General features: G+C 43.0%; 1 protein-coding gene across 2 annotated transcripts in view; it reads left to right on the top strand.

The window, feature by feature from the left end:
* Positions 1-1,586: 1,586 nt before the first annotated feature.
* LOC107382045 (nuclear receptor ROR-alpha A) overlaps positions 1,587-19,511 on the top strand; it is a 199,313-nt gene continuing 181,388 nt past the window's right edge. For both annotated transcript variants that reach the window (XR_008559418.2, XM_054732503.2), the window contains exon 1: positions 1,587-1,988. Coding sequence is in view for 1 of the 2 variants with exons in the window: in XM_054732503.2 (XP_054588478.1) it covers positions 1,853-1,988 (136 nt within the window). In the remaining variant the exon portion in view is untranslated. The remainder of the gene's footprint in view (positions 1,989-19,511) is intronic.

Genomic DNA, 19,511 nt, shown 5'->3' with positions numbered 1-19,511 from the left:
CCGGTTCTCCCCAGCGGCAGCTCTGCGCATCTCAGATCGCAGCGGCGCTTGTCTGCTGTGCGGCTGCCGGCTTGTGGAGGTCTCGGAGACCTCTGTGTTCCACCCGGTTTTACCCAGCGGTCAGCCCGGCGTATCTCTGACTCAGAAGCTCTGGTGTTGTGCACAGTTAACTCCGGTTGTAGCTAGGTTGCTACCTCCGTTAGCTTAGCTCCCACCTCCGCGTTAGCTTTGGGTTAGCTTAAGGTTAGCTTGCAGCTAGTTCGACCGGGTGTCGTCAGTTGATCCCAGCCTTACAGCCCCACCCTCAGCTCCACCTCTCTTCCCTTTTGTGGAATTTTCTGGGCTTGACGGAACCTGTGACAGTCAAAATGACGGTGGTGGCCACCTCCCATTTATCTTCAAAAACGTGTTACTGGAGTCTATGGAAACCCAATATTTATATGTCGATGGTTTCTAGATGTGTGTGTGTGTGTGTGTGTGTGTGTGTGTGTGTGTGTAACTAAATATTTGTGTGTGTGTGTAGCCAGATCTAACCATGTGTAACTTTTGATTTGTAACTTGTGTTTACATTTTCATGTGTAACCACATACAACGGTGACGGTGGCACAGGAGTTAAGTGCTCGCCCTGTAATCGGAAGGTTGCAGGTTCGAGCCCCACTCAGTCTGTCGCTGTCATTGTGTCCTTGGGCAAGAAACTTAACCCACATTGCCTGCTGGTGGTGGTCGGAGGGACCGGTGGCGCCAGTGCTTGGCAGCCTCGCCTCTGTCATTGCGCCCCCGGGCAGCTGTGGCTACATCGTAGCTCATCCCCACCAGTGTGTGTGTGAATGGGTGAATGACTGATTGTTAAGTAAAGCGCCTTGAGGGGTTCTTTTGAGACTTTTTCTCATCTGACTGATTTGTGCCTACATGGTGCATTTGAATGCTGGGTGGAAGCTGGGAAATCGGAACTTCCTTTGTATTTAGTTTAAACTTGTGTTGAAGGTACAAATATGTTTTCTGTGAAAAAAATGAAGTATCTCAGGACCCTGTAGTTAAAAAAGATACTTACATTTTTTTTGAATAATCTAAAATTGTTTATTTAGCTAATATGACTTGCATGGCAGCTCTCGTGGTCTGCCTGTATCTTTGTGTGTGTAACCTTGGTCAGGCTGAACTACAAAGACACATTTCTATGCTTCAGGATGCTGGGTCACATATTTTGACTTTAGTGTGTGGACATTACCACATTGTGGGGACATTTTGCTGGTCCACACAATGAGGAGCACCCTAATGGTATGAATTAACTTTTAGTTTAGGTTAGGAAATGAACTCCATTGATTAAGGTTAGGGTATGGCTTAGGCACAGTGGACTCCCTAAAAGGAATGGAGGTCCACACAAACAAACAAAAATCCAGGTGTGTGTGTGTGTGTGTGTACATTCTAATAATCCTATTTAATTACTGCATTGAGAAGCGTTCTGGTCTGGGCCGAGCCCTCAGTGCTCCGGATCCTTCCTCCGGCCCTGCACCTGCAACTTTAGAGTTAATTTCTCTGCTCTGACAGAGTTCAACCAGTGTTTGTGGATTCTGCCCGGGTCTCTGCCTCAAGGGAAGGAGGGCAGAGCTCTCCACAGCGCCGCCCTCCCTCTCCCTCAGCCAGGCTTCCTCTGCTCCACGCTGCGCTCTCAGCAGCGACCCATCGGGCGCTCAGCAGCCGCTCCTTTCCCGCTGTGAAACACGCCGCTCCGGTTCGTCTCTCCACCCATTCCTCCTCACCGCCTGTTACTCAGGAGCAGCCACTGACTGCATAGAGAGACTTTTCTCCGGTTTCCCACATTTTATTCCAAGTGTGGAGTTTCCGCGGTTTCTGGATGGAGTCGTCCCCGCTGGAGGATTCGGTAACCGAGGCGGGCAGGAGACGCTCTCAGCCGGAGACGCCGCTTCTCACACCGGCTAGGACCCTCAGCCGCTCCGGATCCAGCTCCTCCGGTTCCAGACGCACCAAAGGTAAGACCGGATGGTGTTTGCACATGATGATGAATTCACACGAATCAAAGCGGGCGCGTGTTTGTGCTGCAGCAGCAACTTCAAACGGACTGATGAGAAGCGCTGACATTCTATCACACACACACACACACACACACACACACACACACACACACACACACACACACACACACACACACACACACACACACACACACACACACACACACACACACACACACACACACACAGCTCCATATATTAATGTCGATGAGTCTAATCAGTACACTAAACTTATTATAGCTGTAATTATTGATGCCCTTGGGGGAAGGGGGGGGGGGTGGCTGCAGCTTTCAGAGAAATATACTCAGGCTGTGTATTTTCACCACTAGCATTTTAGAAGTGGTATTCTAATTGATATGAGTTACTATAGCAGCAATCATATTAATGAAGCTTGGGTTTATTCCATATCAGAGAAACTTATCAGAGAAAAGCATTAAACAGGCACAAAGCACGGTTTACAAAACAAAACTGGAAAACATTAGTTATAAATTCATTCAATAAAACTAGAGATTTAAAAGGTTTTTTTTTAGTGAAACATGACGATGGGACCAGGCAATCAGGTGTTGCATCTTCAAAACACTTAAGCGTGAAACATGTCACTTCAAATAACATCAATTTAGAATCTTTTGACTTGTTTTTTTTTAGTTGTTTACTCTTTAAGTTTGTCTTTTACTTACCTTTTTTGCTCCTATAATCAATGTACTTGCTGCTGTGACACCAACATCCCCCCACTGAGGGACAAAGAGATATTCTATTCTATTCTGTTAACCCACAATCACATTTTGTATTGGTAGGAATGGAAATTGCACATCACAAAAATACTGATTATAGTGTTAAATCAATGTCTGAGGAGACGACCTGCACCAACCCTCTTTGTGGTCTTTGTTGCAGAATTCAAAATTTAATTCATTTTTGTTTTAATCCTTGGAAAATACCTTGGATTACACGTAGGTCATTGAATTTTTACAAAAAGACAAACATGAACAAAATGACCAGAAGGAAACAAACAACAAATGTAAAAAAGCTCGCAGCTTACAGCCTCACACCAGCTCTCAGTCCATGGTGAAAACCTGCTGTTTTATAATCAACGCATATGTTCGGGAAGCTTATCTATTAATGGCATTCATCTAGAGAAAATACAGAACAAAGCCAACCCTTCTCTCTGTGGAAGCAGCTGTTTTTCTTTCCCATATGTCACCAAACAGACTCTGAGTGAAGACGACGACAACTCTCCTCCGGGAAGTTCTTTACCTTTGTTATTATCAATAGTAAACACAAAAATCCCAAACTAAACCACCATATTGTTGATGCAATCGCTTTCTATCAGTTATAGATGGGGTTTAACCACAACGAGTCACACACACATAATTAAATCCAGCGTGTGAAGTCATGTCCCCCGTGAGCAGCTCTCGGGCCTGACAGCAGATTTTCCTGCAGCTCGTTATTTGGTATGCAGCCTGAAAGAGTGGCGGTCAGATTGTGCTTCATTGAGTTTCTCAGAGCAGAGTTGGTTACGTAACAGCTGTTCAAGAAAAAAATCACAGTGAGTGTTTGAGCTGCGCGAAACTAGACGAGCAGATCCTGTTTCTCTTTCTGACGTTCAGCTGAAGCAGTACGCTGTGAGAAGCTTAGGACCGAGTAAATATAGACAAATAAATAAAAGTGAGCGTTCAGAGAGAGAACACAGAGTCAGTTAGGTGAAGTCAGCTCCAGCATGTCTCCTAAAGCAGAAAGCAGCTGATTGGATCTGGTTCTGTTTGCTTAAGTTACTGAAAAGAGTTGATCTGGTCATCGAGCAAACTTGGGCTGTGAAGTAGCATTCGTTGGGTTTAATCTGCATGTTGTAGACGGAACTGGAGGAATTTACATTAATAAAAGATGCAGGCGGTTTTCTCTCTACTAATCAAACATTTTGTTGTTGCTTTTGCACATTTTTCATTAGACACCTCTTCAGCTTCCTAAAAGACTGGACTTAAATCAGGGAAGAGATTAAAGCTGTTTCGGCAAATCTGCAAACAAGCTAGGTATTAAATGCAAACACTGTCGCGAAACACTCGGGTATCTTCCCTGAGACACTTCTGTCAGAGGAAGCGAGCGAGCGCTAAACACCAGCCATCGTATTCTAGGTCCAAACACCTTTAGTTGTCTGTGACTTCAAATGGTGTTTTCTTTTGGGGACTCTGGCAGTGTGTCCTAAATTTGAGGTGGTAGCAGCTGGCTGTTTCTCCTCCTCTGATAAATTTGAGCGGAGAACCTCACACACCAGTGGTGTTCTGTTGCTAAATACGCGAGTGTGTATTGAGTGGAGGACCCAGGGGAGTGCTGAAGTGCTGCGGTTTGGCGAGACCGACAACCAGATGGTCCAGTGGTTGCTGTGGTCCGAATCGTGTTATTGGTGGAGGTTTTAAGACAAATGTAAAAGAACAACTTTTAATTATTTTGTTTCTTTATATTTATATAGCTAGACTATGTTAGAACAAAGTTAAGAGGCATGAAAACAATGTTTTAAACTAATTTCTTCTCCACATTTGCCTTTGCAACTTTAAAATAGGTCTTCATTCATATTTTATTACGTTTGCCGTGGTCTCTAGTAAGAACGAATGCCTTGTATGTCATACTATGAGGAAAAAAAGCTCTGGTGCGCTTGTTTGAGGACGTAAAAGTCAGCTAGAAGAAAAAGCAGCTTCAGAAGATAGGATTTGGAGTCTTATTTCCTGATATTTGTACATCTCTCCTCTGATTGGCTAACAGCAACACAACCATACCACTGACTTGCAACATGGATGTTTTATTTTCACAAGTAACACAAGCCTGGAGGAGTTCTGCCATGTGGTGGAGTTGCTAATGCTAACAGTTAGCTTCTACTAGTCGATACATTCTCTGCTGTTTCTTGGACGCTAAACCAACAGCAGCCTTCCCCGTCGCGAGTCAAAATGGGTGAGTACATGGATGTTAAGTGACAGTGTGACGAAGATCTGTCAGGATTTTCACATCCTAGAGTTTCACCGTCTATTATCTATCAGAAGCCAAAGTAGGAGATATGTGTAGGAGACTATTTACATGCTCAGCCTGCATGTTAAACTCTGAGTCACTGGTCTTTTTTAAAAATTAATAATCAAAAAACTGTTTCTCAAGTAGGGCTGTCGCGGTTGAGGAATTCCCCCTGCAGTGATTCAGGGTGGCTTAATATTGCGGTGTGCGATATTATTGCAGCCCTTTTTTTATTGCAGTACTATCTAAACATAATGTTTACACATTTAAAAAAGGTTAAAAATTGCCATGCCTTCTTTTATAACACTTTACTGAATGCAGATCAAAGGGCAGTAACAACACAGATCGCAGTAACGTTTGTTTCTCCGACAGTCGGAGTCCGACTGAACTTAAAAACAACAAAATTCAGGAGAAGGTTAAACTTTTAAATGCAAATTTGGCTGCAGCATCTAACAAATAAGAAACAAGTCCCCATTTTGTTTAGTTGTTTAAAATCAAGCATCAAAAATTACATGTACCGGGCGTGGGGCACTATCATTTCACTTTCACTTTCACACACACGAATGACGGTGATTTATAGCTCGGTCACGTCCTTGTTACCTACAAGGAAAACCAGCATGATAACCATATACGGTTTGAGAGAGGATCTGAGAGGGGTGGCAACATTTCCAGCAACACTGAAAACCCTCTCGGATGGTGCGCTCGTTGCACTAACGCATACTTGCGTGCGACTCTGGCGAGCAAATGGAATCTCTCCCGGTTGTTGCTCCACCATGTCAGGGTGGTTTCTTTAGGATGGATGCATTCCTCCTGCAGGTAGCGAGTGAGCTCCAGCTCGGCTCAAACTCTCTTCAGGACGGTTGCAGATCCAGTGCTTGTCCGGGACTTCAGCAGGTCTCCGAGCGTTTATTTATTTATTTATTTTTTGCCGCTGGTGGCAGCTCTGTCTCGGCCAAGGACTCTGGCTGCGCAGCAGCTGACGTACTGAAAACCAAAGTGCTCCCAAAGGAGCGAAGTAACGTTTCGTTTTGATACCAGTGCAGCCATCCTTCTCAACATGCATCATTGAGTTGAACCAAGTTCAGTAATCGCAGTGGCCCATGATGCAGCGCGGTGGGCTTCTTCATATTGCGATATTTCATTTTTGTGGTTATCGCGACAGCCCTATTCTCAAGCCCATTTCAGACAGGCCATGAAAAACGGAAATGTTAAGGACTCTGTCCGAAAGACCTTTGTGTCTGAATACAAACATCCGGATAACGTTTTCCGTAATTAAACCGGACGACGCCCCTAGTAAGATGTCCAGACTTGTCACGGACAAGGTGGCTGCTTCAGACTGGTGAGGTTGAGTTCCGGACAGGGAGAAGGGGGAGGAGGAGGGGACCGGGGGACACTGTGTGCACCTAGATAGCTCGCTCCTGTAGCATGCAGCGAACCATGGCAGCTCGCCTCCTACGGTACCGTCTAGACGCGCAACGGAGCGCTTCACACCGCTTCCACGATTCCTTTAACCATTGAGCTTCATCATCCAGGTCTCTTATGCGTCTTCGTGTGCGCAGAATTATGCTTAACATAAGTCCGATCAGTGAGAAGAATTCTATCTCTTCGTCTGCCATGTTTGACTGAATGGCTTTGTTTGGGTAAATGACGCCTGTACGCCCGCCGCACTATGTTTACGCCCCCCCCCCCCTCCCCCGCCAGACATCTGGAACTTTTCCCTGCTGTGTGAAGGCAGCCGAAAGGACAAGTTCCGGTACAAAAGTGGTGAGTCTGAAAACACAGTTCTGGTTAAAAACGGGACTGAATTGTCCACACATATTCCAGAATGTCAATCTGAAAAGGGTTTCAGTGAAGGACCTCTTTAATTAAAGTCATTTAACACGTTTTAAGGTGAGGTCTGGAACTGCTTTGGACCAGTGGTGTTGGTAGTCAAATGACATTTTCATTCCACTAAAGATGAATAAGTCTGCCTGCAGAAGCACATCGCTGAAATAATTTAACGTTCTTATGAAGTCGACCTAAACCTGCAAATGTAATCAAAGCACTGAGAGCATAAATGTAGTCTTCTGAAGTCGCAACCAACTTATCTACTCTGAAAACCAAAACCTGACACTTTTAAGTTCCGCATCAAACTTTCAAGTCAAAGTAGAACATTTCTATTTTACATATATTTAAACCCACTTCACCATCCACCCTGATTATTTAATTACCCGAGAAGGTTAACCCCAGCTCATCATCAGAGTCTTGTGCTTCACTGCAAATAGAAATTTAAGATCCAGCATTTCTTTAGGTTAATGTTTATCACTGTCTGCCTTTCATGCTAAAGCTTTAAACTAAGATCAGCTGAACTTCTTTTTATTCATGTACCACCAGCTTACCAAGCAGCAGGTCCAGTTCAGATCAGGTTCAGATCCGAACCTTCAGTCACCCAAATAACAATGAAAACATTACTTTGATGACCATCTAGCCGATGCACCACCCTCATACACTAGCAGCTTTAAAATCCCCCTGTAGCAGCAGCAGTAAACACCCACAGTAGAAAGGTAGCCTTCACTCAGCTCACGGTCATGAAAACGCTGCATTGTCTCACAAATCTGATGCTCCGGTTTGGCCATGTCGACTTCTCCGTGTTACAGTTTGAGTTCTGACGTCTGTGCTTCTCATTTTGTTTTCCTTTTTCCCTGTTGACGTCACCCCCCCTATCTCAGCCCCTCAGGGATTCTCCAGACTCACCCACGTTGCACTCTGGGTTTTTGATCATTAGAAACAATAAACCTGAACCTTTATCATCTGCATTTTTTCCAAGATGTTTTTCTTCATAATGAAACTCTGCCTCTAAAACTGAGTGTATTTCTTGGCTTTTATAGGCTGTTGGGGACGGATTAGAAGGATTAGACCTCTGATACAACACATTCTCACACCCTAAGCGTCGGAAACAAACGCTTGGTCAGCCACCCTCCACGTCAGACCCCAGACGCCAAAAGTGCCCATTTTCGTTACTTATGTGCGAAAAGGGGTTTTCCCCTTTTGTAACTGCAGATCCCAATGCAGAGTAAAACTGACGTGATTAGATATCCGCTGATGCGGCACCGAACCAGCTCATTTAACCGCACCTAAACCTTAAATGCGGCACCGAACCATCTCATTTAACCGATGCAGCACCGAACCACCTTGTTTAACCGCACCTAAACCTTAACGTTTCGCTATTTATAACCTTCCCCTCTCCCTCATCCTAACCTTAACCCTCTTGCTACCTAAAACGTTACTCTCACTGCGATCAAGCGTTTGTTTCCCGTGCATTCTGACTCTGACAGTCAGAGTCTGACTGTGAATTTTCGTATTTGCCGCCCAAGGGGAACGTTAGAACATACCATCTGGTGAGGGGGAGGTTACACATACCCTCTACTTTTAACCTCCACCGTGGTAGTTGAAACCTCCCCCTCGCGTTGGCTCGGTCCAAACTCGACCAATCACGAGGCGGCTCCCGCTGTTCACTTCATAGAGCCGGCTTTTAGAGCGATCGACACATCACCAACGTGTTCGCTAGCAAGATTGTTAAGGTTAGGATAGGGGTGAGGGGAAGGTTAGATAAGAGGATAAGGTTAAATAAGAGGATAAGGTTAAGGTGAGGTACAATGAGCTTGTTTGGTGCCAGTGTAATGCTGCATTGGGATGCAACGGTAGCGGACATCCCATCGCTTCAGTTTTACACTGCATTGGGATCTGCAGTCAAATAAGGGAAAAACCCCTTTTCGCACATAAGTAACGAAAAAGGGCACTTTTGGCGTCAGGGGTCTGACGTGGAGGGTGGCTGACCAAGCGTTTGTTTTTGACGCGCTGGGAGTGAGAATGTGTTGTCTGATACTGTCGCTGTTTGAAAGTGGGTTAAAATAAAAAAGAATACAATGGGTCAGACAACCCTCTTCTCCATAAATCAACAGTTCAATCATCCACTGATGATGAAAACACTCTGTTTTGACGTCATGCAGCCAGTTTATTACATGTTTATAAACTAAATATTACATTTTCACAGGACATTTCTCATCAGTCTGTCAGGTTCTGAGGCTAGATTAGATAGAATATCAAAGACAGATTTTTGTGTCTGTCTCTAGGCATACACATACATGTTTTCTAGGAAAAGTGTTGTGAGCCATGAGGGTCAAAGGTCACATGCCGTTCACTTCTCAAACCATGCTGACCTTTGTGCACCTGCTACGGTCTAGCACCTCTGGTCTGAGATCAGTTTTCAGAGAGTCAGGGAGCGAATCATGTTGGGTAATGAGTGACGTTAACGATAAACATGGAAGACCATGGTGGTGTTCTCCTTTATCTGAGATCATCTCTACTCATCTTACAAGCTGCACACTCATGACCTGTACTTATGAAATGTGTTCCCACAGCCCTAGTTTGGGAGTTCTGGGCAGAACGTTGTTCTTGTGTGGTGTCCTACAACAACTATGAGACACGAGGACTTTCTAGGACCTCCTCGAACTACCTTCCGATGTCTTGCAGCATACAAATAGACCTTTAGGTGTCAAAACACTGTGGCTGCTGAGATTGTTATTCTTACATTTTAGCAGTCTTAAAGAGACAAATTGGCTATAACTGATGAAATACGGTAATGTTTGTGTTCAACTGATTCAGCCATTACTTGAAATGTTTTAGGTTGTTGAAGGAACAGGTTTAATAACACACATTATTATAGGATGAAAAACAAAAAATGTGTTGTTCTGTCATGACATTAGTGTCTTTGTGACTGTCTGGACATTCACAAAAATCAAACCACAGATTAGAGTATGTTTTTTGTGTTCTGGTGAATCTGTTTTATAAAACATATAAATGTGCTTTAGTTGCCAAATCAAACTATTGTGATGGTGTTGTAGAAGTTTAATCAGCTTAATAAATTGAAATCAAACCAGTTAAACAACAAACATCTGCATGTTTAAAAAAACTGATGCTTTGGGAGGCTACACTCACACCCAGGTCTCTTGTTTGTATGTAAATATTGTTGATGCCTCGCTGCTTCCTGCAACTAGCAGGATGCTTACTTTGAACATCTTAGGTGTGTTCTTGCTGTGTCGTATCTCTAATTCCATGCTGTAGCTCTTTTTTAAAACACAGAGCAGTTTTGTTTACCTGTTTTCCTGCTACGTTTTGTTTGCGGCTGCAAATCTCCTCAGGCTGACGCTGATGGTGGCGTCACTTCCTTCTCCGTTTATCCGCGGGCAGCAGAGGACGTTGTCGCCCTCTGCTGCCCGCTCTCCCCTCTCCGACAATGCAAAGATTGTTCAACAAAGTTGCCAATGTTGATTGTTGTTTATTATGCTTGTCATTTCAAAATCATTAGTTTAATTTGAAGAATTAAATCTTTTAACTTTCAAACTTGTCTCTTCATTGAACTGAAACACAGACCCACGGATATTATCGACAGTTTATCGATGAAAACAACCTTTGAGTCTTCTTAAAACTATAAAATTTGGTTATTAATTTATTAAAGTTAATATCTCAAATTAATTATGTAGGATGGTTCCTCTTTCATAAAAGAGCATAAACCATTACTCTACATAATTGGCAGGGCCTAATCAGGTTCACTACAGCCTTATACCCCCAACCACCGCTGACAGACTAGGCTGTTGACCATTGTTGTTTGCAGCTAAAGGATCCACCATCTAAAGTTTTGATTGGTGAGTGTATGCTTCCATGAACGTGACTTCGACTGGAATTTTATTTTAGCCGCAAGTTCAGTTCCTATCTTAGGTGCTGATTTTCTCTGTGCACATGGACTTCTAGTTGACTTAGCCAACAGGTGGTTCGTTGATTGATGTTGTGTCTTTTGTATCCGTTCTATGTATGACAAAAAGGACCGGACCCCAAATGCATGCTAATTTCCTCTGCACAGGAGATACCTTCCAGCATGTGTTATCTGAGTTCCCCACTCTCACAGTCCCTGCATTCCCTGTCACACCCCAGAGTGAGAGCTTCTGTCAAACTGGTCGCCAGCTTGGTGTTCTTGCCTAACATGAACCACATCTGCGGTGGTAGCCCGAGCCTTTCTATCATCCTGGGTTGCTCGGTTTGGACCACCCTCAGTCATAACTTCAGACAGGGACCCCCAGTTATTCTCTTCCTCCCAGAATTCCCTGCACAACATTTTATACCTGCGCAATGGTTTCTTGTCCCAGTGCCAGACCCTCCGTAGGCTCCCACACCCGTGCACCATAAGATACCCCACTCATTTGTCCCCAGGGATTTGGCTGATGCCAGATTTGATTTTCTGCGGCATGATGCACATTGCTCCCCACTACAGCCCATCAATGACTGTTTGTATGTAAATATTGTTAAGCAGGATGCTTACTGTTTCGACTTTCCTGATATTATTGAGCAGAGAATCTCTCACACCAGTGGTGTTCTGTTGCTAAATACGCGCGTGAGTAATGAGTGGAGGACCCAGGGACATGCAGAAGTGTTGTGGTTCAGTCAGACAGACAACCAGATGGTCTATAGTTGATTTTGGACTGAGCTGTTTTATTGGTTGAGGTTTTTAGACAACTGCAAGAGAACCATCTCATTATTTCATTATTTATTTCATTATTCCAATTTTTGTTTATTTGTTTGTTTTTATCTCTACAAAATATGCATAGCAATAACATGTTGGAACATTGTTAAGAGGCATGAAAACATTTTTGAACTAGCATGTTTAACAAATTTTCTATAGTAACTGTACATTTTGGTGAAACATGAGCATATTCTCAACACTTTCATCCTACTCTAGTTTGCTTGAGGTGATTTTTTTCCACTGTTGATAGTAACTTGAAGAACCTGGTCTATGTCCAGCTGCTAGCCAATGTGTTGATGGCTACTTTGTGTGACATCAAACCTGTTTGGATCAACATGCCTCATTTGTTCACAGTTGAAATCACTGTGAAATCTTCATTATCCGATCTTGATTCAGCTGGAAGCGGAGATGGAGTTCATAAATGTTCAGAGCTCCAGACTCTTGAAATGAAGCATCAATGAGCTTTAATTCTGTTTTATGTTGATGTTTTGATCCACAAAAACTACAGTTAAAAACAGAAATTACATGATTATTCATAAGATTTAAATGTTGTTTTTTTGTGAACTCGGCTGCAGCTTTCTAGTGAAGAGTTTTTAGACATTTGTAGTTTTTAACCCTCCCACTGTCCTCACCCCGCGAGGAAAGTTGACCATTGAGCAGGGTTGATGGTTCATCCATTGGGTCCATGAGGCAGGGGTGAGGAGTGAGCATCACCTCACCCCTGCCACGTGGACCTCAAGGGATAAACCTTCAGTCCTGCTAAATGGTCAACTTTCCTCGCGGGGTCACCCATAAAGACAGTGGGAGGGTTAAACTTATTTTTATTTATGTGTGACTATAATGTTTTTTTGTAGAAATTACAGATTTAAACACAAATTAAAGCTGTATGCAGCGTTGTTCGGCCCTCGCAGCTCCGCGCCGCTCCTGCCTGGCTGGCAGTCTGGTGCACCTGGGCACATCCACTGAACATAAACATCGACCACCCCGACACCAGAAACCGCGAACGGTCTCCTCGTCTGCACCTCACCTTGACTCAGCATCTTCTCTGAGCCCACCATTAAATTACACATCTAACCACTAGGGGATACTCTATCTTTACCACACTGGTGGTGTGATGACACAGACCAAGTTTAATGCTATTCTGACCACGTTTTTTGAAGTCATTGAAGGTTAAAGTTATCTAGGGGGCGCTGTGACCAACTACAGAAAAATCCCATTGAGGTCAGCTTTGGTTGACAAAGATGGTTTTCTGTTATTTTGGCATCAATCAGACATTGTGGTGTTATCTAGAGCCAGATAAACGAAAGAGGGTGGAGCTACAGGGGTTTGAACCAACAACCATATCAATGTGTTTGGTGCTGTCACGTGATGACACAAGCCAAGTATAATGCCATTCTGACCTTGTCTTTAGAAGTTGATAAAGTTTGAACCCATCTAGGGGGCGCTGTGACCATTTACAACTAAATCCCACACAGGACATCTTTGGTCATCAAAGATGGTTTTCTGTTAATTTGGCATCAATCAAACATTGCATGGGTCATCTAGTGCCAAAAGGCTGTAAGTGGGCGGAGTTAAAGTGATTTGAATGAGTGAGCACATACATGTGTTGAATGCAGTTGTGTGATGACTCCCACCATGTTTGATATAGTTTGGAGCTTTTTTGCAGAAGTTACAAAGGTTTTATTGTATCTAGGGCAGCACTGTCCCAAATTTAGGAAATATTCCATGAAGAAGTTTGTAGGTTGTCAACAATCATTTGTGTGCAGTTTGGTGTGAATTGCATCATGCATGTGTTATTCAGGGACTAATATCTGTCAGGGGGCGGAGCTAAAGCAATATCAACCAATGACCACAGGATTGCGTTGGGCGCCTTTGTGTGATGCCTTATAGCAAGTTTGGTGCAGTTGTGATCTCGTCTGTACGAGTTATTACAGTTTTAAAGGTACGTAGGGGCGCTGTGGTAATATTATACAACGTTCACCAACCGTTTGTGCCTCATTGGCTAAAGGGCATGACTTTTGATTGCCATGTTCAGTCTCGTGCAGATCGGAGGCTGTCTGCGGTAGTTACAGTCAAACGTATGGTCACGACGTCACACCAGAATTCGCCATGGCATCAAAGCCCCTCCCTTTCTGGAAAGCTATCAGAACTGAATGGCCATTACAGCATCAATGTCAGTGCATGACCTTAGTGTCATGTTGACTAAATTAGAGGAGACAAATATGGGCATTTCACCATAAAACAATCAACTTCCTGTTGTCAGGGGGCAGGGCTTAGGTGATGTCAGCTGTCCACATTGTCATTGTCTTCAGATGTGGTCAGTGATCACACAGACAAAGTTCGATATAGATCTGATCATGCACATGGGAGTTATTACGTCAAGTAATGTAATGGCGAAAGGTCAAAGTTTGAGGCTTAGCCACGCCCACACCTTTATACTTTTGAAAAATTCGACAGCTGAATTATTTCCCTTATGTCTTAAGAGTATATAGCAGAAGTGTGAAGGCAATTGGTGAAAAGGGCGATGGGGCATCACTCTCCAAACTACGTGTGCGAAAACCACTAAATTGAGTACTTGGACCAAAATGGCCGACCTCCTGTGCGACTTTGCGCTTGGCTCCAAGAGACTTTTTTGTAGGTCCTGAGATACTACATTAATGTACCAAATTTCGTAATCCTCAATCAAAGATGGCTTGGGGCTGACAGTTTTAATGGTCCTAGGGGGCGCTATTTCTGAAAATAGGCCACGCCCACAAACCTATCCACATCCATTTCTATTGGTGGTCCGACTAGGATCACTCACCAGAGAATTCATAGTAATATCACGATAACTGAGGAAATGAGAGACAAACGTATTTCCATGGTGTGATGGCGATTTTCGCCATACTCCCAAAGCCCCGCCTTTTTTCAAAACCTGCCAGTACTGGAGACCAAGTGACCTCAACTTGTCTACTGCTATTTGCCAGAGATTGCTGGTGATTGGGTGAAAGGAGTCCAATAGGGAGCTATGAATAAAAGAGTGGCATGGCAACAGGTCAAAGTTTGAGGCTTAGCCACGCCCATACCTTTCAACATTTGAAAAATCAGACTGTTGAATTTTCCCCCCTATATCTTAAGAGTCTATAGCAGAAGTTTGAAAGCGATTGGTGAAAAGGGCGATGGGGCATCACTTTCCAAACGACGTGTGCAAAAACCACTAAATCGAGTACTTGGACCAAAATGGCCGACTTCATGTGCAACATTGACCTTGGCTCCAAGAGACCTTTTTGTAGGTCCCAAGACACTACATTAGTGTACCAAATTTCGTAGTTCTCAATTAAAGCACGGCTTGGGGCTGACAGTTTTAATGGTCCTAGGGGTGCTACTTCAGAAAATATGCCACGCCCACTAACCTATCACATTCGTTTCTATTGGGGATCAGACTAGGATCACTCACCAGAGAATTCATGGCGATATCATGATAACTGAAGAAATGAGAGGCAAACATATTTACATGGCGTTAAGCCGAATTTTGCCATGCTCCCAAAGCCCCACCTTTTTTTGAAACCTGCCAAAACTGGACACCAAGTTACCTCAACTTGTCTACTGCTACTTGCCAGAGATTGCTGGTGATTGGTGGCTTGTGTGATGTCACCATCCGACCATTCAATTTAGTTTGTGGCTGGATGTCGAATGACCACAGAAATTTTTGTAACTCTATTTGAGTATGAAGTTATAGCCATTTATATTTTTTTGGCGAGTAGTCGAACTGCGAGGCCTGTCCACGCCCCCTCAGCGTACAAGTGTACAAAATTTCATAAGTGTATGACAAACTAAGGTTTATGGAGAGGGGTATTTTTCACATTCTAGAGGGCGCTGTGGAGCTAGTTTTATTTCAATGTTTTTGGGACCTTTAAAATACAAAATTTTACACCATGCCTGACATGTGTGCAAAAATTCCTGAGTTTTCGGGTAAGTTAAGGCCTTTAAAAAGCCAATTTACTTGGCGGAAGAAAAATAAACAGAGCAGATACAATAAGCCTTCGTTCGCTGCTCAGGCCTAATTAAGTTGTGCAGCAGCGTCAGCACTTTTAAAAGGTCAGAAAACAGTAGAATTACTGACATTAAAAAGTTCATGAAGTAAGAATGACATCCTGTTGTCAAATGTGGGTACTGCAGCCCATACATCAAAACAAACGAGTCCCTTATGAACAACTGTTGCCTGTAGATTCTAGATGACAAGAGAAGATGTGTCATACACAGTACATTGATAAATAAATAATATATATTTCACTGTAATATTGAGTTCTGGTAATTGAAAAAGCAACTTGGGATATTTTTAGAGCCTCCCAGATTTTATCCTGAAGTAAACACGCTATTTGTAACCTTCATCCAAGATGATTGTGACATCTGACTGATTTACTTTCACTTTCTTAAAAGTACCTACTATGCAAAATATTTGTAAGTAAAATAAAAAAAACTTGACATGCTCAGTTTTAATTTGAAGGATTGTATTTTATAAAGCTATAGAAACATTTGATAAAATGTGATTTTTAGTTTTGTCTCCTGAATTGATGAAGAAAATGAGCTGCGGTCCCTCTTCTCCTCAGATATTGTCGGCCTTTAATGATAAAATAACGAGGTTGATCCGTCTGAGTGATGGACGTCTGACACCTCATAAGCTCTGCACATCAGAAGAACTCTGTCGGGTTAACCCACACTTTTAAATGTTGCTTTATCTTTCTGCCTCCTGCTGCTGCACACTTATTACTCTGCTTTAATGAGTTAATCAATATAATTAATTAAAACGTCAGACTTAGACTCATGTCATTTATTTCCTGCTAACGATGGAAACTTCAAAACATTAGCGATGTAGAACTTTCCTCTCTGAGCAGAAAGTGCATGTGAATGTTTTGCTGAGTGTTTGGAATTGACTAGACCAATTGGACAGCTTGAATTTTTTCTTTGTAGGAATTCTGTTGTAGAGTTGCTGGTGTGTTTGGATCATTGTCCTTTTTTATGACCCTTTGGTCATAGCCAGAATCAATAGGTTTGTAATGACTGGACTAGCAGATCCGTAAAACACCAACAAAGAGAAACTATTTAAATAGTAAAAAGTCAAAAAGGACCTGAGGATGACGGGAAGGAAAAAGGTTTGAGACAAGAATCATGGTCAGGAGGCAGGGTTGTAACTGGTGGAACAGAGAGCAGGATATGTCCAGATAGAGAGTCTAAGAGTCGGGGGCAAAGTCCAAGGTCAAGATCCAGAAGTCAGAAGCAAAAGAAAATCCAACAAAAGCAACACTAACAAGAAATAATCCAGAAGGGCAGAACAAGGTTGAGGTCCATGGAAAAAGGGTGTGGAAAAAAAGCTGGAGAATTTACTAGCAGAGTGTTCAATAATTGGGCAGAAAGTCTTCTTCTTCTTCTTCTTCTTCTTCTTCTTCTTCTTCTTCTTCTTCTTCTTCTTCTTCTTCTTCTTCTTCTTCAATGAATTAGGTAGGCTGCACACCTGAAAGGCGTATTGCTGCCACAACAACCACTCCCACCGCGGAGTCTGCACAACCCATCACACACAACAAGCACACGAATCCCCACACCCTGTACACCACTCAACCACCACCAACCATCGACATATACATATAGACAATGGGTTTCAATAGGCTCCAATAACACGTTTTTGAGGAAAAATGGGAGGTGGCCACCACCACCATTTTGACCGTGCCACATGTTTCGTCAAGCCCAGACAATTCCACAAAAGGGAAGAGAGGTGGAGCTGAGGTTGGGGCTCTAAGGCCCTGTCCACACGTAGCCGGGGATCTGCCAAAACTTAGATATTTTTCTGTCATCCACACGAAAACGGATCTTTTTAAAAACTCCGGCCAAAGTGAAGATCTGTGTTTTCTCCGTTTTTGGTGTCTGCGTGTGGACAGACAAAACAGGTGACTGCTGCAAAGATAGCCCATATCTACCACACTGTAAAGCACGGTTTAAGCTATAACTCAGCTGACTGTGCACTCAAACTGACTGTACGAACGCTGAATGACTCCAGTATTGCCAAGAAGATGTCCTGTGGGAGGACAAAAGCTGAAGCATTTGTCACAGATGTCCTGTCTCCAAAGGCAATAGAAGGGGTGATCAAACAATTGAAAAGTTGTGCAACTCCACTCCCATTCTCTCTTCATACTGATGCTTCAAATAAGGGAAATCGGAAAAGGTTTCCCTTGGCCTTGCAGTTTTTCACACCAGAGACTGGAGTTGTCAACAGGATATTGGATTTTATTGAAAATCCAGATGATTCTGCAGAGGGAATAGTAAAATTAATACAAAGCTCTCTTGAAAACGTGGGGCTATCCCTAGATCAGGTTTCTGCATTCAGTGCTGACAATGCAAATGTCAATGGCATCCACAACTCAGTCTTCACAAAATTGAAAGAGACCAACAAGGAGATCCGTCGTGGCAACTGCCGTGCACATATTGTCCATAACACTGAAAAAAAGCCCTGGACAAGCTCTCAGTTGATGTGGAAAATATTGTCCTTAAGATATACAGCTTCTTATCCACCTCTGCCAAAAGGAGAGAGTCCCTGAAGGAGTTCTGTGAATTTTGTGACGTTGAATTCCATGATATCCTGCGCCATGTTGTGACGAGATGGCTGTCACTCAACCCTGCAATCAGCTGCCTTCTGCAGAACTGGGACCCGCTGAAGTCGTATCTCATCAGCATTGGTCAGGAATGTCCAAGGCGCCTGAAGGAATTGCTGAAGTTGACAGAAGATGCTGCTGGAGTTGAGGGAGAGGCAGATATTGTGGAGGTCTACCTCCTCTTCTGTAATAATATCATGTGTCTGTTTGAAGAAGCGGTGAAAAAACTGGAGAAGGATGTTACCACATCTGTTGACCTCTATTCCATCATGGACTGTTTCCTGAAAATACTTATTCAGAGAAGAGATGATGGCTTCTACGGGTACCTAACAAGACAGAAACTCCAGCGTCGCTCGCCATCTGATAGTGAAGTTGCCAGGCAGGAGTTTACAGCCTTCCTAGACACGGCCATCTGCTATGTCAGGAAGTGGTTTGACTTCTCAGAAGAAAACTGGCTCTTCCACCTGCAGCCCCTCTCTCTATCATCTGGGAAGATCTTGTTTGATGTCATGGAGAACATCATTGAGCGGCTTCACCTGGTTGGCAGGTAAGAAGGAAACACTTGCTAGAGAAATGATAAACCATGTTATAAAATTAATGATGGTTACAAATAACTAAATGGAATTGATAAGATAACATGTACAACTAAAACTATAATCACTAACTTTGTTTGGAGTGTGTGTATATATATATATATATATATATATATATATATATATATATATATATATATATATATATACAAACACGCAATCTTTTATACACTATTTTACAAATTCAAACAGTTCATATAGTTAATATAAGAATGGATACTTACATAATAAATAAACTACTGTATTGTATAAATGCTATACAATGCAATACATATACAATAAATGTTTTCCATTTATTTACCACTGTAAATGTTTTATGTGGTGCTTATAACACAGGTTTACTTCTTATCTCCATTGGCAGGTTAAACATCTCTATGGATGAGCTTTATGACGAGTGTGTCACTGCAACCGGCCTTCTGGAGCACCTCACCAAAGGACCTCAGGAGAAGGAAAAGTGGCAGTCCAAGGGAGCAGCAGAGAAGTGGATGGAAGTTCTTCACGCAGCTGACCTCCCCAACATCCAGCCTGTTGTATCCTTCGTACTCAGCATCCCATCTTCCACTGGGTTTGCAGAGAGGATTTTCTCTCTCATGAAGATTAAGTGGACTGATGTGCGGAACAAATGTTCTACTGAATTAATTAGATGTGAGCTCATTGTCACTCTAAATTATGACATGTCTTGCTCAGAGATTTACTCTGCAGTACTGAAAGACAAACA

This window comes from Nothobranchius furzeri, chromosome 9 (assembly GCF_043380555.1).
Source record: "Nothobranchius furzeri strain GRZ-AD chromosome 9, NfurGRZ-RIMD1, whole genome shotgun sequence".
NCBI classification, from domain to species: domain Eukaryota; kingdom Metazoa; phylum Chordata; class Actinopteri; order Cyprinodontiformes; family Nothobranchiidae; genus Nothobranchius; species Nothobranchius furzeri.
Note: the sequence above shows the minus strand (reverse complement) of the source record. Positions and strands in the feature narration are given on the sequence as shown.